This window comes from Zeus faber (assembly GCF_960531495.2).
Source record: "Zeus faber genome assembly, chromosome: 3".
NCBI classification, from domain to species: Eukaryota; Metazoa; Chordata; class Actinopteri; order Zeiformes; family Zeidae; genus Zeus; species Zeus faber.
In genome coordinates, this window is record NC_137190.1 from 22,253,101 (window position 1) to 22,269,565 (window position 16,465).

At 41.8% G+C, this 16,465-nt stretch overlaps 1 protein-coding gene across 1 annotated transcript in view; it reads right to left on the reverse strand.

The window, feature by feature from the left end:
- The window catches only part of mybpc3 (myosin binding protein C3), a 28,619-nt gene that overhangs the window by 1,872 nt on the left and 10,282 nt on the right, over nucleotides 1-16,465 (reverse strand). Inside the window, exons 9-27 of the mRNA XM_079997001.1 lie at nucleotides 15,519-15,682; nucleotides 14,916-15,048; nucleotides 14,482-14,606; nucleotides 14,264-14,369; nucleotides 13,586-13,752; nucleotides 11,443-11,608; nucleotides 11,224-11,330; nucleotides 11,082-11,111; nucleotides 10,826-10,965; nucleotides 8,253-8,412; nucleotides 8,019-8,123; nucleotides 7,522-7,710; nucleotides 4,173-4,307; nucleotides 2,849-3,016; nucleotides 2,555-2,643; nucleotides 2,273-2,468; nucleotides 2,029-2,168; nucleotides 846-1,005; nucleotides 569-705 (exon numbers count right to left, since the gene is read on the reverse strand). Of these exons, the coding sequence (XP_079853127.1) occupies nucleotides 569-705; nucleotides 846-1,005; nucleotides 2,029-2,168; nucleotides 2,273-2,468; nucleotides 2,555-2,643; nucleotides 2,849-3,016; nucleotides 4,173-4,307; nucleotides 7,522-7,710; nucleotides 8,019-8,123; nucleotides 8,253-8,412; nucleotides 10,826-10,965; nucleotides 11,082-11,111; nucleotides 11,224-11,330; nucleotides 11,443-11,608; nucleotides 13,586-13,752; nucleotides 14,264-14,369; nucleotides 14,482-14,606; nucleotides 14,916-15,048; nucleotides 15,519-15,682 (2,617 nt within the window). The remainder of the gene's footprint in view (nucleotides 1-568; nucleotides 706-845; nucleotides 1,006-2,028; nucleotides 2,169-2,272; nucleotides 2,469-2,554; nucleotides 2,644-2,848; nucleotides 3,017-4,172; nucleotides 4,308-7,521; nucleotides 7,711-8,018; nucleotides 8,124-8,252; nucleotides 8,413-10,825; nucleotides 10,966-11,081; nucleotides 11,112-11,223; nucleotides 11,331-11,442; nucleotides 11,609-13,585; nucleotides 13,753-14,263; nucleotides 14,370-14,481; nucleotides 14,607-14,915; nucleotides 15,049-15,518; nucleotides 15,683-16,465) is intronic.

Below are 16,465 nucleotides of genomic sequence, written 5' to 3' on the forward strand. Positions count from 1 at the left end.
CGTCACCATTTTACATGATTATTATCTTTTCAACTGTTTATTGTTGTTTTCTGTGTTGAAGTAGCCGTCTGGTTGTCTTTTCATTTATGGTATTATTTAGCCCTAAAGTGCATAACAGACACAAACAAATATGGGGATAATCATGCTAAAGTATTTCACAATGTAGGTTGCCATCCCACTTTTAAAATGATGGCAGGAATGAATCCATCAGAAGGTGATTAAATGTGTTCAAACTGTCGCACAGGGACTCAGACTATCCTCCAATTGTACCACTATTGATGGTTATCAACTAAAAATTGCGGTGACGTTGGCGATGAGACTTTGTCTTTGTTTTCTAATCCCTTAGAGTAGCTTCAAACTATATCAGAAAGAATGCATGTTAGCCTCAATTAAATTATATGTAACCATTGACGCTGACTGATGAAATAAGCCTAAAGTGATCCAATTTTTGGAAGTACTAGAGGCGCTCATTGTCCCAAGGCAGACTCCAAAGGCACCACGTCATCAGCGATCCTCATTAAGATCTCCACCTCCAAACATCAATGCGTCTTCATTGTCTTCCACTTACCTTTGGTATCCCTCTGACGGAGCAGCTGAGGGTGGCGTTGTAGCCTGCTATGATGGAGCGGTTAACCAGAGGGTGAGTGAACTTGGGAGCCTCTGAGAAGTCATGCTCATTGTAGGTTGGAGGCTTGTAGTCGATACCTGAGGAAAGACGAAGCTCAGATTGATGTCTGATTTACCGCTCTCTTTGTTAGGTGGTTATTAATAAAGCATAGAAATGGTTTCAGTTGGATTATTTGTGTGATATTCAATATAGATTATTGTGCAAGCTGAGCAGCTACCTGTTTTCTGGATGTAGGCACTGTCCTTTGTGTTGCATGGTTCGGGGCTGAGGCCAACCATGTTAATGGCAAAGACCCGGAAAACGTAATCATTTCCCATGATCAGGTCAGAGGTCACGCAGTGGGTACGCCTGTACTGCTCAAAGACTGTGTACCACTCCTGAATCAGAATGCAACACATTACACACATCTATTTTCATACGTTTCATGTGTTTTTATTATGTCATCAGTCTCATCTTAATAATTGATGAAGTAGCACCGCAAGTGGCACTTTATTTATTAATGAATGTCTAAAATACATTCATGATCTTCCATTTAACGGGACAAAGTCACGTTGCTAAAAATAAATCGTATCATAAATACGTAGGAAGTTAGAAACAAGAGCCACACATGTTCGCTCAACAGTGTGACTTAAGAGCACATGCAAGAGTATACTGTCGATTTGCGCCAAAAAAGCCGCCGGCCCCAACACTTTTATATATAGCTCTTCGGGACATGTCTGACATTCATCAGAGATATTGTTCTATGTAACATGATAATCTCTGACCCTTCACTTGTTATTATGCGATGCTACACAAATTAAGTCGGTCTAATAATGACTCTAGTGAAACTCAAGCCGGGCTGTTGTCGAGGAGGAGGGGAACAATGGACCTCCGTCACACTAGACACAATCCTCGTCGGGTCACGGCTACAAGGCTAAGATTAGGGCATTCCTGGGCCTGCCCCGGGACCTTGGAGCACTAGAAGGGGGCCGGTTGGAGCTCTCACAAAAGAGCCCCAGAACGCAACAATCCTGGCCCACAAAACGAGGCTCTGTTCCCAGCACCGACGATTATTTGTCACAAGGGAGGCTAAAATATCCCTCCGTGGCTGTGCAGCGTTCTCTCTCTCACATAGTGTTCATACGTTACTCATTTTAGTCTGTGCAGCGTCACGGCGTGCAACCTTGGCGGCGGTTTGACGTCAAGTCGGAACAAACAACTTTGCTTGGCCCAGGGGCCGAGAGCCAGGACACTTTGAGCTACAAGATGGGACTATATGGTATGAGCTCTATAGGACTGATTTCTATAGTATAAATCTGGTATGAATTGGCAAATGAGGATATGTAACTTATCAAGGTTACATATGTAAGGTTTGTAAGTTAAGGTGTTATTGGACTCCCTCAACCCGTATTGGGTCTTACCATGGTCTTTTTCTCTGCTTTTTGAACAGTGTAGCCAATTATGTCACAGTTTCCATTGTCTTTAGGTGGCTTCCACTCCAGGGCCACATTGAAACCCCAAACATCTACGATCTTCAGGGCCATGGGGGGTCCTGGGAGGTCTGCAGGGAAGAGACAATACTTTGAAAAAAACTGTCGGTGCGTCAGTCTTTGTACCTCTTTGAATCCCATTTTCCATTATCCCTGTTATCTGTGCTTTCCTCACCCACAATCTGTATGGCGATGCAGGCCGTGTCCTCCACATTCTCAATCTGCACCTGGAGGTCGTACCTCCCGGAGTGGCTTCTGTCAGCCTTGCGGATGAAGAGGATCGAGTCGGTGTCGCTGTTCCTCACACTGACCTCTGTGGGCTTCAGAGGCTCTCCACCTCTGCTCCATGTCACCTTGGGCCTGGGCTTACCCTGAATCACAGAGGAGCAGTCATACAGTACACGTCTCGGGGGTATGAATTTGACCTATTGAATGACTGACTGAAAGCAAAATTCACCTGGAAAGGAATCACCAGGTTGACTGTTTCTCCAACTTTCTTGACCAGAGTCTGACGGAGATACCTGGGCACCCAAATCTTTGGCCTCTCTGTGCAGGACAAACATGGAAACGACGAACGCAAGGAAACACACAAACACAGAATAATATATTTACTAACAATAAGACGGATAAAGTTCACAATAACATTTGGGATATCGGCTTTATGCCGCATGGGACAGACCCCGAATAGTAGAATGTGATATCAATAGAAACTGAAAGGAAAAATCAATTAAAAAAAAAAATAGATGCCCACGCATGATCTCCCGGATGGTCACAGCTTGGGCCAGTGTGGCGGGTGCACTCGGCCCTGCCATGTTGAAGGCCCGAACCCGGAACTGCAGCTTGTCTCCGGTGGAAAGGTCCTTGATGACCATGGATGTCCGCTCTGTCAGACCCTCGAAGGCTGGCAGCCATTCATCAGCTAAAATCGGGGGACAATTAGATTCACTATCATCTAATAAAATGTGCATTTAAAATCAAAAATACCAACGAATGTGGTGGTAAATTTACATTATATTGCAGGGTATTTATAAACTTGCAAAATATGAGCCAATAAATGTATGGTTTATTTGAACCCATTGAATTTTGACAGGAAGTAATGAGTTATTTTTTTCAACATCAACAGATGTATGTATCATCCAAAATACTGATTGGTGTACCCTAGGGAAACTACTATTATCATAAGTGCTCTGTGCTAATGGATAGTAGATAATCCTCCAGCCCGCTGTAGATAGATTGCAAGGCAGCTGCAAACTAAAGTTCAGATAAGTGTACCCACATTTTATCCTTGTAAACCTCTATGAGGCCATAGTAAACTGCAATTTTAATGCCAATGTGAAAAAGTTACACCAGAGTGTAAATTATGTAATAATTGTATAATGATTTTATTATTTTAGTGTTAGTAAATGTATTAATTTTATTATTATTATTATTATTATTATTATTATTATTATTATTAATAATAATAATAATAATAATACTACTAACAATAATAATGTTATTATTGTTATTATTGTTCTTGTTTTTTATTATTATTATTATTATTATTATTATTATTATTATTATAACATATTATCCAAATATAACTTTTTTGTTCTTTTTAGAGTCCCAGCTATTTTTGGTATTTACTACCTAATATTTATTTATTGTTTACTTTTTTATGGCATTGCTTTCAAACTGTTTCTGTTGAATTGTTGTTGTCTAGTCCGTCTGTATGTTTTGCTATTCCTGTTTATGTTTAGTCGTGCGGCAAGCTGAATTTCCCATGCAGACCGAAGAAACTGAAGTGATCATTTAAGGTTGTTTATCCAACTCATTCCTGGGATCTTTAAAAGGACTGGACTCAAGAAGAAATCGACCCTTACTTCCATACTTTCTTCACTGTTATCTGAACTGTTTAAAATTTTGTTTGGGGGCTTTACAGTTATCCTTTAAGGCTCGCTCCACTGCAAGGGGGGTTTGTACCAAGTGAGGTCATTCTCACATTGGATATACTTCAAATCTATCTTATGTAGTAGAAATGAAATTATATGCACGTTATCCCCTTTGCTGGTCCCTGCGTTCATCCCAGTACTTACTTCCTTCCTTGCAGTAGTCGACCCCATAACCTTCCAGTTCAGCCGAGCCGAGCCTCTCCGGTGCCCTCCACTTCAGCGAGATGGAAGTGTCGCTTATGTCATCCACGCACAGTCCAATGGGCTCGCTGGTCGGGGCTGGAGGAGGTACGGAAGGAGATTAGTACCATGAGTGGGTTGCACTTAATGAGTTGGAGGATTAATCTGAAATAAAGATAAATAAGTGGAGTTAATCGGTCATTTTGATTTAGATAGGTGTAAAAATAGCATGACCTATCACCAGATGTTCAAACCCTGTGACGCAATGGTAACATCGCTGTGGTTATCTAGGTTACTAGATAATATATTAGCTATATATGTTGTTGACCACGTACAGTCAAGTAATACATTCAATGCAAATTAATATTAGTCCAAAATATCTCATTAATATTGGGATTACTTGTATATACTGACAAACCATGGAAATTCCAGGAAGGTTTCAATATTTTTAATAATACAACATTACTGCAAACTGATACTTGTGTATTTATGTTGTGTATTTGTTCTCATACATAAAGGACAAGCTACATCCAACAAAAGTTTTGGACACTCATTTGGCCCGGTGCAGTATAGGTGACATATGGTATTGTTGCAGCAAAAACTTTACTTACTATTATTATTTGGATGTTTTTGATTGACACTATATATCATTGAAAATAGCAAAACATGAATCTGCCTTGGATATCTCCACCTACTGTGAAATAGAAAATAAATAACTGCATGTCTAGGTATGGTCATGGTCTGGTTGGTATTATATAAAAACAAAAATAAACAGTTTTAACCTGTTACGTTTTTCCAAAAATAGTTTTACATGCAATATTATCACACAAATGGTTTTATTTACGCTAATCAAAATCATGGCCTGCTGCAGGAATCTGGTCTGGATTGGCCCATATTGTAGTTACAGTAAAACTCACAGTAGTATATTCTGGTCTTTCATTGGCAGAGGGTCTGCTAAATATCCCCCCAAAAATGACTGACGCCACTACTCTTACCGCGCCCTTTATTAAAACAGTGTTTCAAATGCTTAGTCCAATTGCTTGCTGACAGGACAGCACATTGCGGTCAATGCAGGCAGCCAGTAATAAGCCCACTCTAAAGGGGACAACTTGGTGTTGGATTTCACCTCCAGCCTTGTCCCCGCTAAGCTCCCGGCTCCATGTCACAGGTGAAGCGTAGGAGTAAATGATGCGCACGTCTGTCAGGGGTCATGGGTTTCCATGTGTGCACATTGTTACGACAGGAAAGAATGTGTGACTGCTAGTAAGCTCAAAGTAGTAAACTCAAAGCAATGACTACCAACCATAACCATCTCAAACATTAGAAGAGAAAAAAACCCCATCAAACTTAAAGGCAAACTATACCATGGGAACCCCATTTTTCTTTTCATCAGGCACACAACCCATCCTACAAGTCTTCATGTCACTACAGAAGCAAAAACCAAAGAAGCCTACTGCAGACGGGCTGTGGCTCTGGTTCAGGAGCTGCACCGGGCTCTGATGGGGATCCTCCCTCAGCCGGAGCTGCAGCCTGCTCCTCTGTTGGGGAAGCGTTCTCTGCTCGGGGGAAATCCTCTTCCGGGGGAGCAGCGTCTGCTGACGGTGCCCCATTCTCAACCGTGGCTCCCTGTTCCCCATTGGGGACCGCAGCCGTCGCTAAAGCCTCTGGGGTTAGTTCCTCTGCTGGAGGTGAGGATGCTTCTATCTCCGGCTCCTTGGTTCCACCTTCATCTTGTGTCTTCGCCGGAGCGTCGTCGGCCGCCGCCTTCTTCTCCGCCGTCTTTGGGAGCTTTGGCTTCGTCATTCTCCCCCGTCAAACGTTCGGCAGACCTACCACCGCTTCAAGCTGTTGGTCGTTCTTGCCCTCTTCTTACTGCCGCACACCTTTTGTTGTCGATTGTCTTTGCCCCCCCTGCCTCTCTCTCTTTCTCACAATCTATTGTCTCTGCTGCAGCTATTATTGTTGAGCAGCCTCCGCGGTAGTAATGTGGTCCCATGTACAGCTGGTCCGAGCCGAGCCAAGTGCTAACATGCCAGTATTTATAGATAAGGATGCCACGGATTGTTTCCCTAATCATCAGTCTTACGAGAGACGAGGCCGCCGGATACGTTGATGATTGCACTTAACATCCCCAGGTAAAAATAAAAAGTAGTAAACTGTGAAACAAGTCAAACCTCAACCCCGCTTGCCCGGGTCAACCCTGTTGAGGATTCGAATGTGAAGGCTGTTTTATTTTGGCCGCCTACTTTGCTTTTCTTTTTTTTTTTCCCTCCTTCTGTGCTTTAGGCCGTGTTAGCCCACGTGCCATGCGAGCCACATGTCAGAACGGACAGAACAGACATATGTTACTGAGCTGTTACAGGTGCCCACAGTGGCATAGCAGACCAAGTTTGGCCATGAGATGTGTCCAGTAGGCTCTTCCTGAATGTTGCGATTTGGGGATATATTTGAGGGGAACAGACTAATTGAGAAATAAATATTTCAGTTGTTATTCAATATCTAATATAGTTTATTTTACTTAACAGTATATAAGTCATAATGCAGAATAAAGCAGTTTAGGCTGTCTTCATCTGAAACGTAATTTTACCAGATTTTTCAGAGTTTGCAGAAATCTACCTTGCAGGTGTTTGCTCATGTTAATTTCTTTCAGAAGTAAAAAAGAAAAAAAAAAACGAGTTTGTTTGGATTGTATGAATAACAAATATGTACTGCTCTCCAAGAGGTAAAGTCTTCTTCTGGACTGCAGTGATTTAAAAAAAAAGAAAAAAGGTTCTTCACAGTTCTTTCCGGATTTGCCCCATTTACATCTGGAATGGACAAAACCCACAAACAGAAAGGGCGACAACATGTGAACACAGTTATTGCTGTGTGCACTTTAAATCTCTCTGAGAGAGGAAAAGCCCGACCACAGGTCAACCACGCCTGACCCTCAAGTGAAACTGTCACCAGGTCAGGCAATCCAGGCTTGACCCTACTACTCCACATCAACCACCCCTGACAACAACAATAGTAAATACGACACCCTAACCTCACCCTCACACCCAATCCATCAGTCAATGCCTTTGCTTTATGGAGTGACAGTAATTGCTAGCATCATATAATTTACGGCTTATGATTTATGATTTCGATGATTGATGTGAGATCTGCAGCCCCGAGGAAAGGCCCACGCCACAGTTTGAGGTAACGACTTTGGCGTCCACATATCCTCGGCCAAAGAGCTTATCCGTGTCGGGAACGGGTCCTGGGTTGACGATGACTGAAAAGCACAAATGTGGCAGAGTGGGAAGTGAAAGGCCGCGGGGCGGACACTCACCGACGGGTACAAAAGGCAGCGAGGCGGGGCTGTGGCGTGACATGCCGATAGCATTGACGGCGTAGACTCGCATCTCGTATTCCACGCCCTCGATCATCCTCTTCGCCTCGTGGGTGGTCTCGGGGTAAGGGTCGAAGTTCAGCCTCATCCACCTGTAGCTCTTCTTCTTCTTCCGCTCCAGCACATACCCTGAGCACAAAAAAATTATTCTGTGTCATTTTGATTGTGTACTGTTTTTTTTTTGTTTTTTTTACAAATCTCTTCTCAGGTGCATGCTCTTTCACTTTTTCCTATTTCGATGTTAGGGTTAGAGCTTAGTGTTTCTCAAGCCGGGGGGGCCAAGACTCCCACGGGGTCAGTGGCACAATGTCTTCTGGGGTTCTGGGATTCAAATGTCCAAACAAGACCTTTGAGAAAGTCCTTTCAAAAGTGAGTGTGTAATATGCAATGACTCAGCTATTGAACCACGCAAACTCGGTCTGTATTGTATGTTTTACCGATGATGGGCTGTCCGCCATCGAAAGCGGGAGGATCCCATTGGACAATGCAGGAGTCCTCTCCAAGGCTGAGGATCCTGGGAGCCTGAGGTGGATCCGGAACATCTGGGATAGGGTATAAATATTATAATTAAAATACTTCATATTACATGACCATGTACATAAAAAATAAAACAGAAAAGAAATGTTTTAATGTGTATATTAGTATACAAATTAATCAAATTTACATCTCACCGACTACTTTCACGTTAATGTCTGCGGTGTCCTCCCCAGCAGGGTTGCGAACAATAACTGAGTAGATGCCTTCGTCCTGCCGCTCTGCCCCCTCGATGGTGAAGACACAGTGGCCCATCGAGCTCTCCACATGGACCCTTCCATCTCCCTCCGTAACCATCTGGACCGTCATGGAATGAGAGGAGATTATTTCCAATAACACATTCATTGATGGGATATACAGTAGAGAAGGTAACTGTTCAATTCATAATAATTGACACAGTGGTGCAGTTCATAATGCACCATGAGTTTTGTGAGCTGATCTTGTTTAGCCTTGTGCTACTTCTTGGCAATTTGCAAATACATTTGCATTAAACACACAATGGTATGGATGTGCAATTTCCTGCAAGACAAGCACAAATGTTAAATTGGCGTAGGACTTGAGATGTGGTCGTGCAGGACGAGCACTAGGCCGTGCTTCACACTGCAACAGCTCCATGAGTTAGTGTTTCCGCACCCGCATGCCATTTATACAGTACTTGGATATTTCATTCAGCTGATACAGTTGGTTGACAACGACCGGCAAACCTCTAATGTAACTCTTAAATCGAAAAAAAAAAAATCGATACTACAGCTTGCACTGTTTCCCACAAAATCAATGGCTTGTTTGTTAGTTAGTATCAAGGGGTCTTCTACACATAAAACAGGAGCACATGGTCGTATGTACACTACTATTTCACTTCCACTGTGAATCTGAGGATGAAGATGTCAACATTCCAGGTATAGAGTAACTAAACAATTTATTTACTCATAACTGAACGAGTGCCGTAAATTCCAAGACATTGACACAAATGTAAAAGCAGCAAAAATTCTTGACAAAATACAACTAAGATTGGGGACTAAAATGCAATCGACGAATTGATGAATTCATCATTTTGATGCATTTTCACAAACTTGACCAAGAATCCTTTGACTTACTTTTAATTTTCACTCTGTCATTTCATCAACTAAAATAATAAAGACACTATATAGTACAGTTATAATTTTTTTTTAAAGTAACACAAATGGATTATGCCATAGGGGTACCTTAGAAGTATAAAGTAGTAGGTCTGATATTTATGTAACTGGATGAAAATGTTATTAAATGAGTTAATCACAATGTTTTACTCTTAGCACTACAGGCCCAGCAGCTACGACTTACTTACTCTCCAGCTCTGAGTTTTCCTCTGGGTTTGTCTGATTCAGAACATGCTCTTACCTGACCTGACGGACAAAGTGGCCCCCTTTACCTTCCACTGAGCTCTGTGATATTACAAACATGAATCCAGGCGACACTAACAATAAGTCTAAACATTAACAATGAAAGCCAATGTAGAGGCTCACAGTTATGCATGTCTGCAACTATCTTCCATTCACACTGCTGTAAAAGGTGCATAGATATAGAATGCAATCGTCAGCATATTGTATATATTTTGTTCCCTATTTCATAAGCTTGACAGATCAATTTTAGTGCCAAAGTAATACACAAAACATTAATAAAAGACAAAGGTGTAACAGTCCATGGATCCCGTTAATTAAGACATGGATGTCAATTGCAAAGACCGTGCCTGATAAGATACAGCAACAGGAAATTCAAGCGATATTCAAAGTGAAACATCCGTTCCTTGAACCCCGATGCCACTGAGATGCACGGAGAGAAAGATCCCGAGGACACATGCACAAGGCCTTGACGACTGCGGACGTTTGGCTCCACTTACTTCCCCGTCCTTCGCGGTCCAAGAGATACCAGGCTTCCCTTTCCCCTCTGCCTCCGGCTTTACAGAACTATCCTACGTTTGAGCAGAGCAAAGCGGTAAAAGACAAAGACAACGCCAAGGGATTGCCCCATGCCCGAAGCGCCAGCTTTCACAGCCATGTTGATGATGATGTTAGTGGCACCCTACTTGTTCAGACGGACAACGGTATGTCTGCTGGCTGGGTTAGTGGGGAGGAACTACAGCATTTGTTGAATCGAAAGCACTCTCAACAATACATTTTAAGCTTTAATTGATTCACATACATTATGCATGACTTTGCTTTGAGCAGCAGTAGACCTGCTCTTATGTACTCCTTAAGACTATGCATGCATACTCGAGCACGAGTACATACATCCCGAACATGTGCATAAAGCAGATCTATGGAGGTGGAGCTAGGGTGGTTTAAAGGGCAGCAGTAGCAGTTTTGGCAAGCTTTGTTCAAGTTTTGTTGGCCAATGAGGCGCTGCCGAGTAATATACAAGACACTCGTCATAGATTGCGTGGATGTAATGTTGTGCCTAGTACTCTACTGTCACGTTGATGTTTGCTGGAGATCCAATTGCCCAAAACTTGTTTTTCCAAGTTGGAGTTGCAGGTACCTCTAACCTACCAAACCACTGAGCTGTTTTCTCACCGACCTTGCGTTGCTCATTTATGATATAATGTGTTTTGGTTTTTGTCACTTCAAGGAACCATAGGAGTTTCATACAGATTACGTAACTCTTTAAAACAACTGTGTTAGAGGCAATTGGGCCACAGTATACAACCAATTTGAGACTCCCTCTCCGGCTCTGGTACCTTCTCTCCTTTGGTCCAGACCACGGTTGGAGCAGGGTCTCCAGTGATGGGGACGTCCAGACGCAGCTTATTTCCAGCCACCACTACAATGGTGGACTCAGCCGTGCGACCTGTGCAGTCCAGGTGGATCTTTGGAGGATCTATGGACATCAGCCGATAGATTAAAAAAGAATACGATAATTTCCTTCCTACTGACATAACATTTTGACTATGAGGCGGAATCTTGCGCAACGCCAGAACCGGAAATTTGACGTACCTTGACGTGGAACGTAGTCGATCTTCACCTCTTCCAGAGAAAACAAAAAATGAAATTGAAAATAATTAATAGTAAGTACAATCAAACTCAGCATATATGATATTTTGAGGTGCTTGCTTAGGTGTTTTTTTTATGTATTTACCCAAGAAATTAAGTTTGGCGGCGAGGTTAAAAGCATAGCCCTCTGGCACAAAGGTGTAGTCCCCCTCATCCTCAGGCTTGACAGCATCAATTGTCAGTTTATGAATCCTTTAAAAAGGTTAAGAAAAATGTGGTGCGTCTCGTGTCAGAAAGTATAGAACTACACTAATTTAGATTTTTTTTTTTTTTCCAACCCCAGAAATATATATACCATACACACCTGCCGATGTGCGTAATATGCGTCCTGGCGTCGGCTTTCACTTCCACCCCGTTCTTGAACCACGTTCCCTTCACGTTCTCATCAGACACCTCGCACTTGAACACGGCCTCATCCTTCGCCTTCACGGTGAGGTCAGCGATGCTCTGGTACACCTCCAGCTCTTTCTCTGCACGGCCACAAAACAATGTTTTAGTAGCTGCAGATGATTACAAAATAATAAAAAAAAAAACCTCATTCTGTTTCTCATACTGCGTGAAGGAGGGCTAGATTATGTGCGGTGTAATATAACACTAGTGGAGTATATATGAAGACCAAATGGGATTCCTGTGTGAGGGTAATATGGTAATAAGTAAGAATGAGAAGTGTTTATTATCTTTGGTTCCAGCCATTGTTGCGCCGCGGCGTATCTTAGCAACAGACACTTAATAAGATTTACGATGGGGGAAAAAAAAGTGGAATATAAAAAAAGAGGAAAAAAAGCAACGTCACCATGATCGGGCTCCTGCACTCTATTAAATCAAATGGAAAACATTGTTGATGGAGAGATCTATACTAGGAAACGAGCACGGCACTCCTAGTGGAGGTTATGGCTCTCGCTCTCGCTCTCTCTCTCTCTCTCTCTCTCTCTCTCTCTGTCTCTCTCGCTCGCTCCACATACAATTCAATTATTGATTTCCAAAACTCATAATGCAGCTCTACTTGTATGGTTTGTGTGTGATGATTCTCTATTAGGCCAATGACTATGCCGTTACTAGCTACAAGTCACAAAAGGATGAAATGCTAAAAAACATGTGGGCAGAGTATGAACTGTCCCAATCGGCCTCTGTTCCTAAATGATTACTTGTGGCCTTGAGTGTGAAACTCCTAATCAAACCTACCTAGACAAACATCCTCCAGCTGTGTAAAAATTGAAATACATGATAAGTATTTTAAAATGACGATAAATACAGTATACTCACTCTGTGTACTATACTCTCTAACGGGTATCATGCATCTGCATGACCTTTAAAGGTGCAATTAGGAAAAATGTCTTCCTCATTATGGAAAAGTGAAATTTGCCCATCGCTTCAGCAGAAAGACAGCTACGTACACCTCTCCACCTTGTAAAGGCCACATCAAAATTTATTCTGCTTTTGGCTCTGTTATCAACGCACAGGTTTCCATGGTAATATCCAGTGCAAAGTCATCTCTCCATTCGTGTCTCTAGTGTCCATTTTCATATAATATATGAAAATGGATACAATTATATATATATATATATATATATATATATATATACAATTTATGTTATAGATACGCATGGGATCTCCAATGAGGTTAAGGTAATTTGGTTCATAAGTAATTGCAGTGAGATTACTAAGTGTGAGATTACAGAAAACTGTTTTTAATAAAAGACAGATTACTGATTTTAGAAGAGATCATAAAGGCAGGAACCTATCTGGTTTTGAAAGGAACATATAAATGCACCATGCAACCATTCCAAAGTAATGAAACTTGAAAACTTAGAAAAAGAAGAGCAAATATTTGAGGATCTTTTAGCTATTGCTTGACATATGCAGACATTTCTGTGATATACTGTTTGCTGAACAAAACAAATATGCACAGTGCAACACAGCACTGTAAATAACCAGCAGGTCAACAAACACTTGACTAGAGAGATGAGAGGAGAGGAAGAGCAGAGCTAAATAGTGTCGATGGTACAGACTTGTACCCTTTAAATAAAATATGGGATATGTCTTCTAACTTTAGCTGGCATGTGGAATTAGGTCTGCATTGTCACCTTGGCGAAGTGATGTGAGTAACAGCAAGAGCCGCCACATCCAAGGTTAGACAGAAAGAAGAGTCGGCAGAGTGACAAGGCCACATAACTCTTTATAGGGCAAGGGGATGCGGATTTAGATGTTTCGCTTCATTTGTCAAAATGCTGTTGATGCTCACCGAGCGTTAATCCTTAGCAAAACATAATTTAATTTAATTTAATTTAATTTAATTTAATTTAATTTAATTTAATTTAATTTAATTTAATTTAATTTAATTTAATTTTAATTTTAATTTTATTTTATTTATTTATATTATTTATAGATATAATATTTATTCTATATAGACATGCTTATACGAACTATGTTCTCAGTTCACTCCTTACCCTGCACCATAAGTTCTGCCATCGACTCGCCCCCGTTGGTTTTAACCTTGTAGTGGCCACAGTCATCCTTCGAGGCCTCATTGATGATCAGTACGTGTTTGCAGCCGTCCTTCTTGAAGCGGTATTTAAACGACTCATCTCTCGTCAGCTCCACGCCGTCTTTTTCCCTAAACAGATTTCGATTTAAACAGATTTAACCTTTAACCTTCTCACGTTTACAGATTTCAACCGAAATTTTTGGCAACAGGGCAGACATGTTCATCAATAATATGTTGAAATCTTTAAAGTTATTCATGTACAACTCAAAATAAAAGCTCATAGTAACGTTATTCTACATTAATAGAGAAAATACCTTTGAGCTCTCAGTACAAGAGCATTAGAGCAATTCAAAAACATCTGAGCTCAGAGATTGATTTCAGAATTCTGAGAAAACGTGTTTGTGTTGATGTGTTCTGAGACTAAAATCAGAATCTGGAGAAGATTATAAAAAAATTATGAAAATTATGAGAAAAGAAAATCTGGATTCTGCGAATAGTCAGAATTCTAAATTTTATCTCAGAACCCGGAGATTTCTGAGTATGAAGTCAGAATTCTGAGTTGCATCCCAAAATGTGAAGGTTGAACACATGATGCTGACCTTGAAAATAAAAAGTCTGACTATTCGCAAACGCCCTTCACCATTTGACGTGCGCTCCCTCCTCCGACACCTCGCACTCCAGCTCCACCCGGTCGCCCTTCATCACCATCTGATCCTCCAGGTTTTTCACGATCGTCACGGGAGGTTCTGGAAACCACGGGGACAAAGCCATGCAGTAGCAGCGACGATAGTCAGTTCGACCGACAGAAACAACTCTGCGTTCTTTGGATTTCCATGTTGCCGCGTGATTTATCGGTACCCTTGACGAAGAGCTCGGTGGTGCACTTCTCCTCCCCCACCACGCAGCAGTAGGCGGCGTCGTCGGCCAGGGAGCAGTGGTTGATGGTCAGGTAGCGCATGTTGCCCGTACTCTCAAAGATGTACCTGGAGAGAGGACAATCAAAGGTGTTAATCCTCCAAATAAATTGCATTGTCTGCTAATGGTATAAAACATGATTATCACTCTCACCGCCACCTTTTCACCGCTCTCGGGACACTTACTTGCTGGTGATGCAATGAAATGATAATGTAGCGAGTCCATCCACATCACGGAGCGGAAGCGGCGGTAAGAAGAAATAAAGAAAATGTTGATCATCATAGAAGTCATAATTTCATTATTGTTTAGTCATCATTACTGCGGTTTAGTTAGTGACATGCAGGCCAATTGTTTTTTAAGGACAGAGAGGATCAAACCTTCCTGTGGGTTGAATTTCCTGTCCGTTTTTCAGCCATTTCACCGCTGCGTCTGGATTGGCCACTTCAATGGCGATTTTAATTTTGTGCCCCTTCTCCACTTGGTAGGCGGGATCCAGCTTTTTTAGGAAAGCTGAGGTATAGGCACAATATAGACGAATCAGATTTTGAACTAATATTCACACACACACACACACACACACACACACACACACACACACACACACACACACACACACACACACCAAACACACTGTGTATGCCCAATACACTTCTTAATCACCATAGAGAGTGCGAATAGGAACTTATTTATTATTACCAGAGGGATAAAAAAAATAATTTTGAAATTCTAAAATAAATTCAAGAGTGCAAAAAAAATTGGAATCTCTTAGATTCTGTATATTATAAATCTTACTTAGTGCTTTTTTTTTCTTCTTAAAATGAGCTTTACATTTTTTTTTAATCATAGGCTGTATGACCAGAGTCAAGTTCCTTGTATGTTTATAGCAGCAAACTATAAAGCCTGATTCTGAATATATGCAAAATCACTCTTGTAATTCAGGCCGTGTGTCATTTTGGAACCCAGTAGGGGTTCTGCAGCACCTGCACTCTTCTTCTCCTCCTTCTTCATCTTCTTCAGTCTCTTCAGCATCCCCCGCAGGTCGGTGATGCCGTACTGGAAGGCGATCTTCTCGTATTCGGTGGCCGGAGCCTTCTGCAGGATATCCCAGACGTCTACCTCGGGCCCCGTGTTCACCTGGGTCACTCTGGCACAGTTTGGACCAAATGGACTCAGTGACCGAGACCTTGTTTCATCCAGTTCTTCGACAAGCAAGCGACGTAAGGCAAATTTTCTAAATTTGCAGCGCTCAGCATGCACAGACCATTAAAAAAAAGAAATCAATGGGGGTGGATGTTTTTCTTACCGGTTGGGGGATTTTAAAAAGCTGCTGCTCCGTCAGGAGACGAAGCCGAGAAGCAGGTTGGGTAAAACACAACCAGACGTTAAAGACACAGCACGGCAATCCAGAGCGACCCAGCAAAAATGTTGGCCATCAAATTAGGTTTTTGTACGCAACAGGATTCTAATGGCTGTCTATATGCAAATACAAATCAGCTGTAATTGTCGTATCTAGCAGTCAGGTGTGAACCGGTAGACGTGTGCGGATGGATGCGGGGCGATGCTTTTTACAGTAACACCAGTGACTTCGGATCAGTTGTGATGGGGATTTTGCAAGATAAAAACAACTGTGTCTAGGGGGAAAACAGTGTCAATTGGTGCGGGCAAATCATAATTAAACTCTGTGATGTTTATGTGGGTTCGTTCAATTTTATTGTATGAGAGTGATTGCTGCAGTTAAATCTTTTTGACCTTGCAAGTGGGACGCAGTGATCTGCTGTGGCTGTTTTTTAATAGTAGTGAGACGTGTGGGAGGGTCTTAATATACATATTTCTACCTTAGGAATGCTCGAGTAATTATTCTACAAAGCTTCACACAGCAAACATCTCAAGGCATTCAGTCCAGTCGCCATTAGTCGTGCCTTAACCC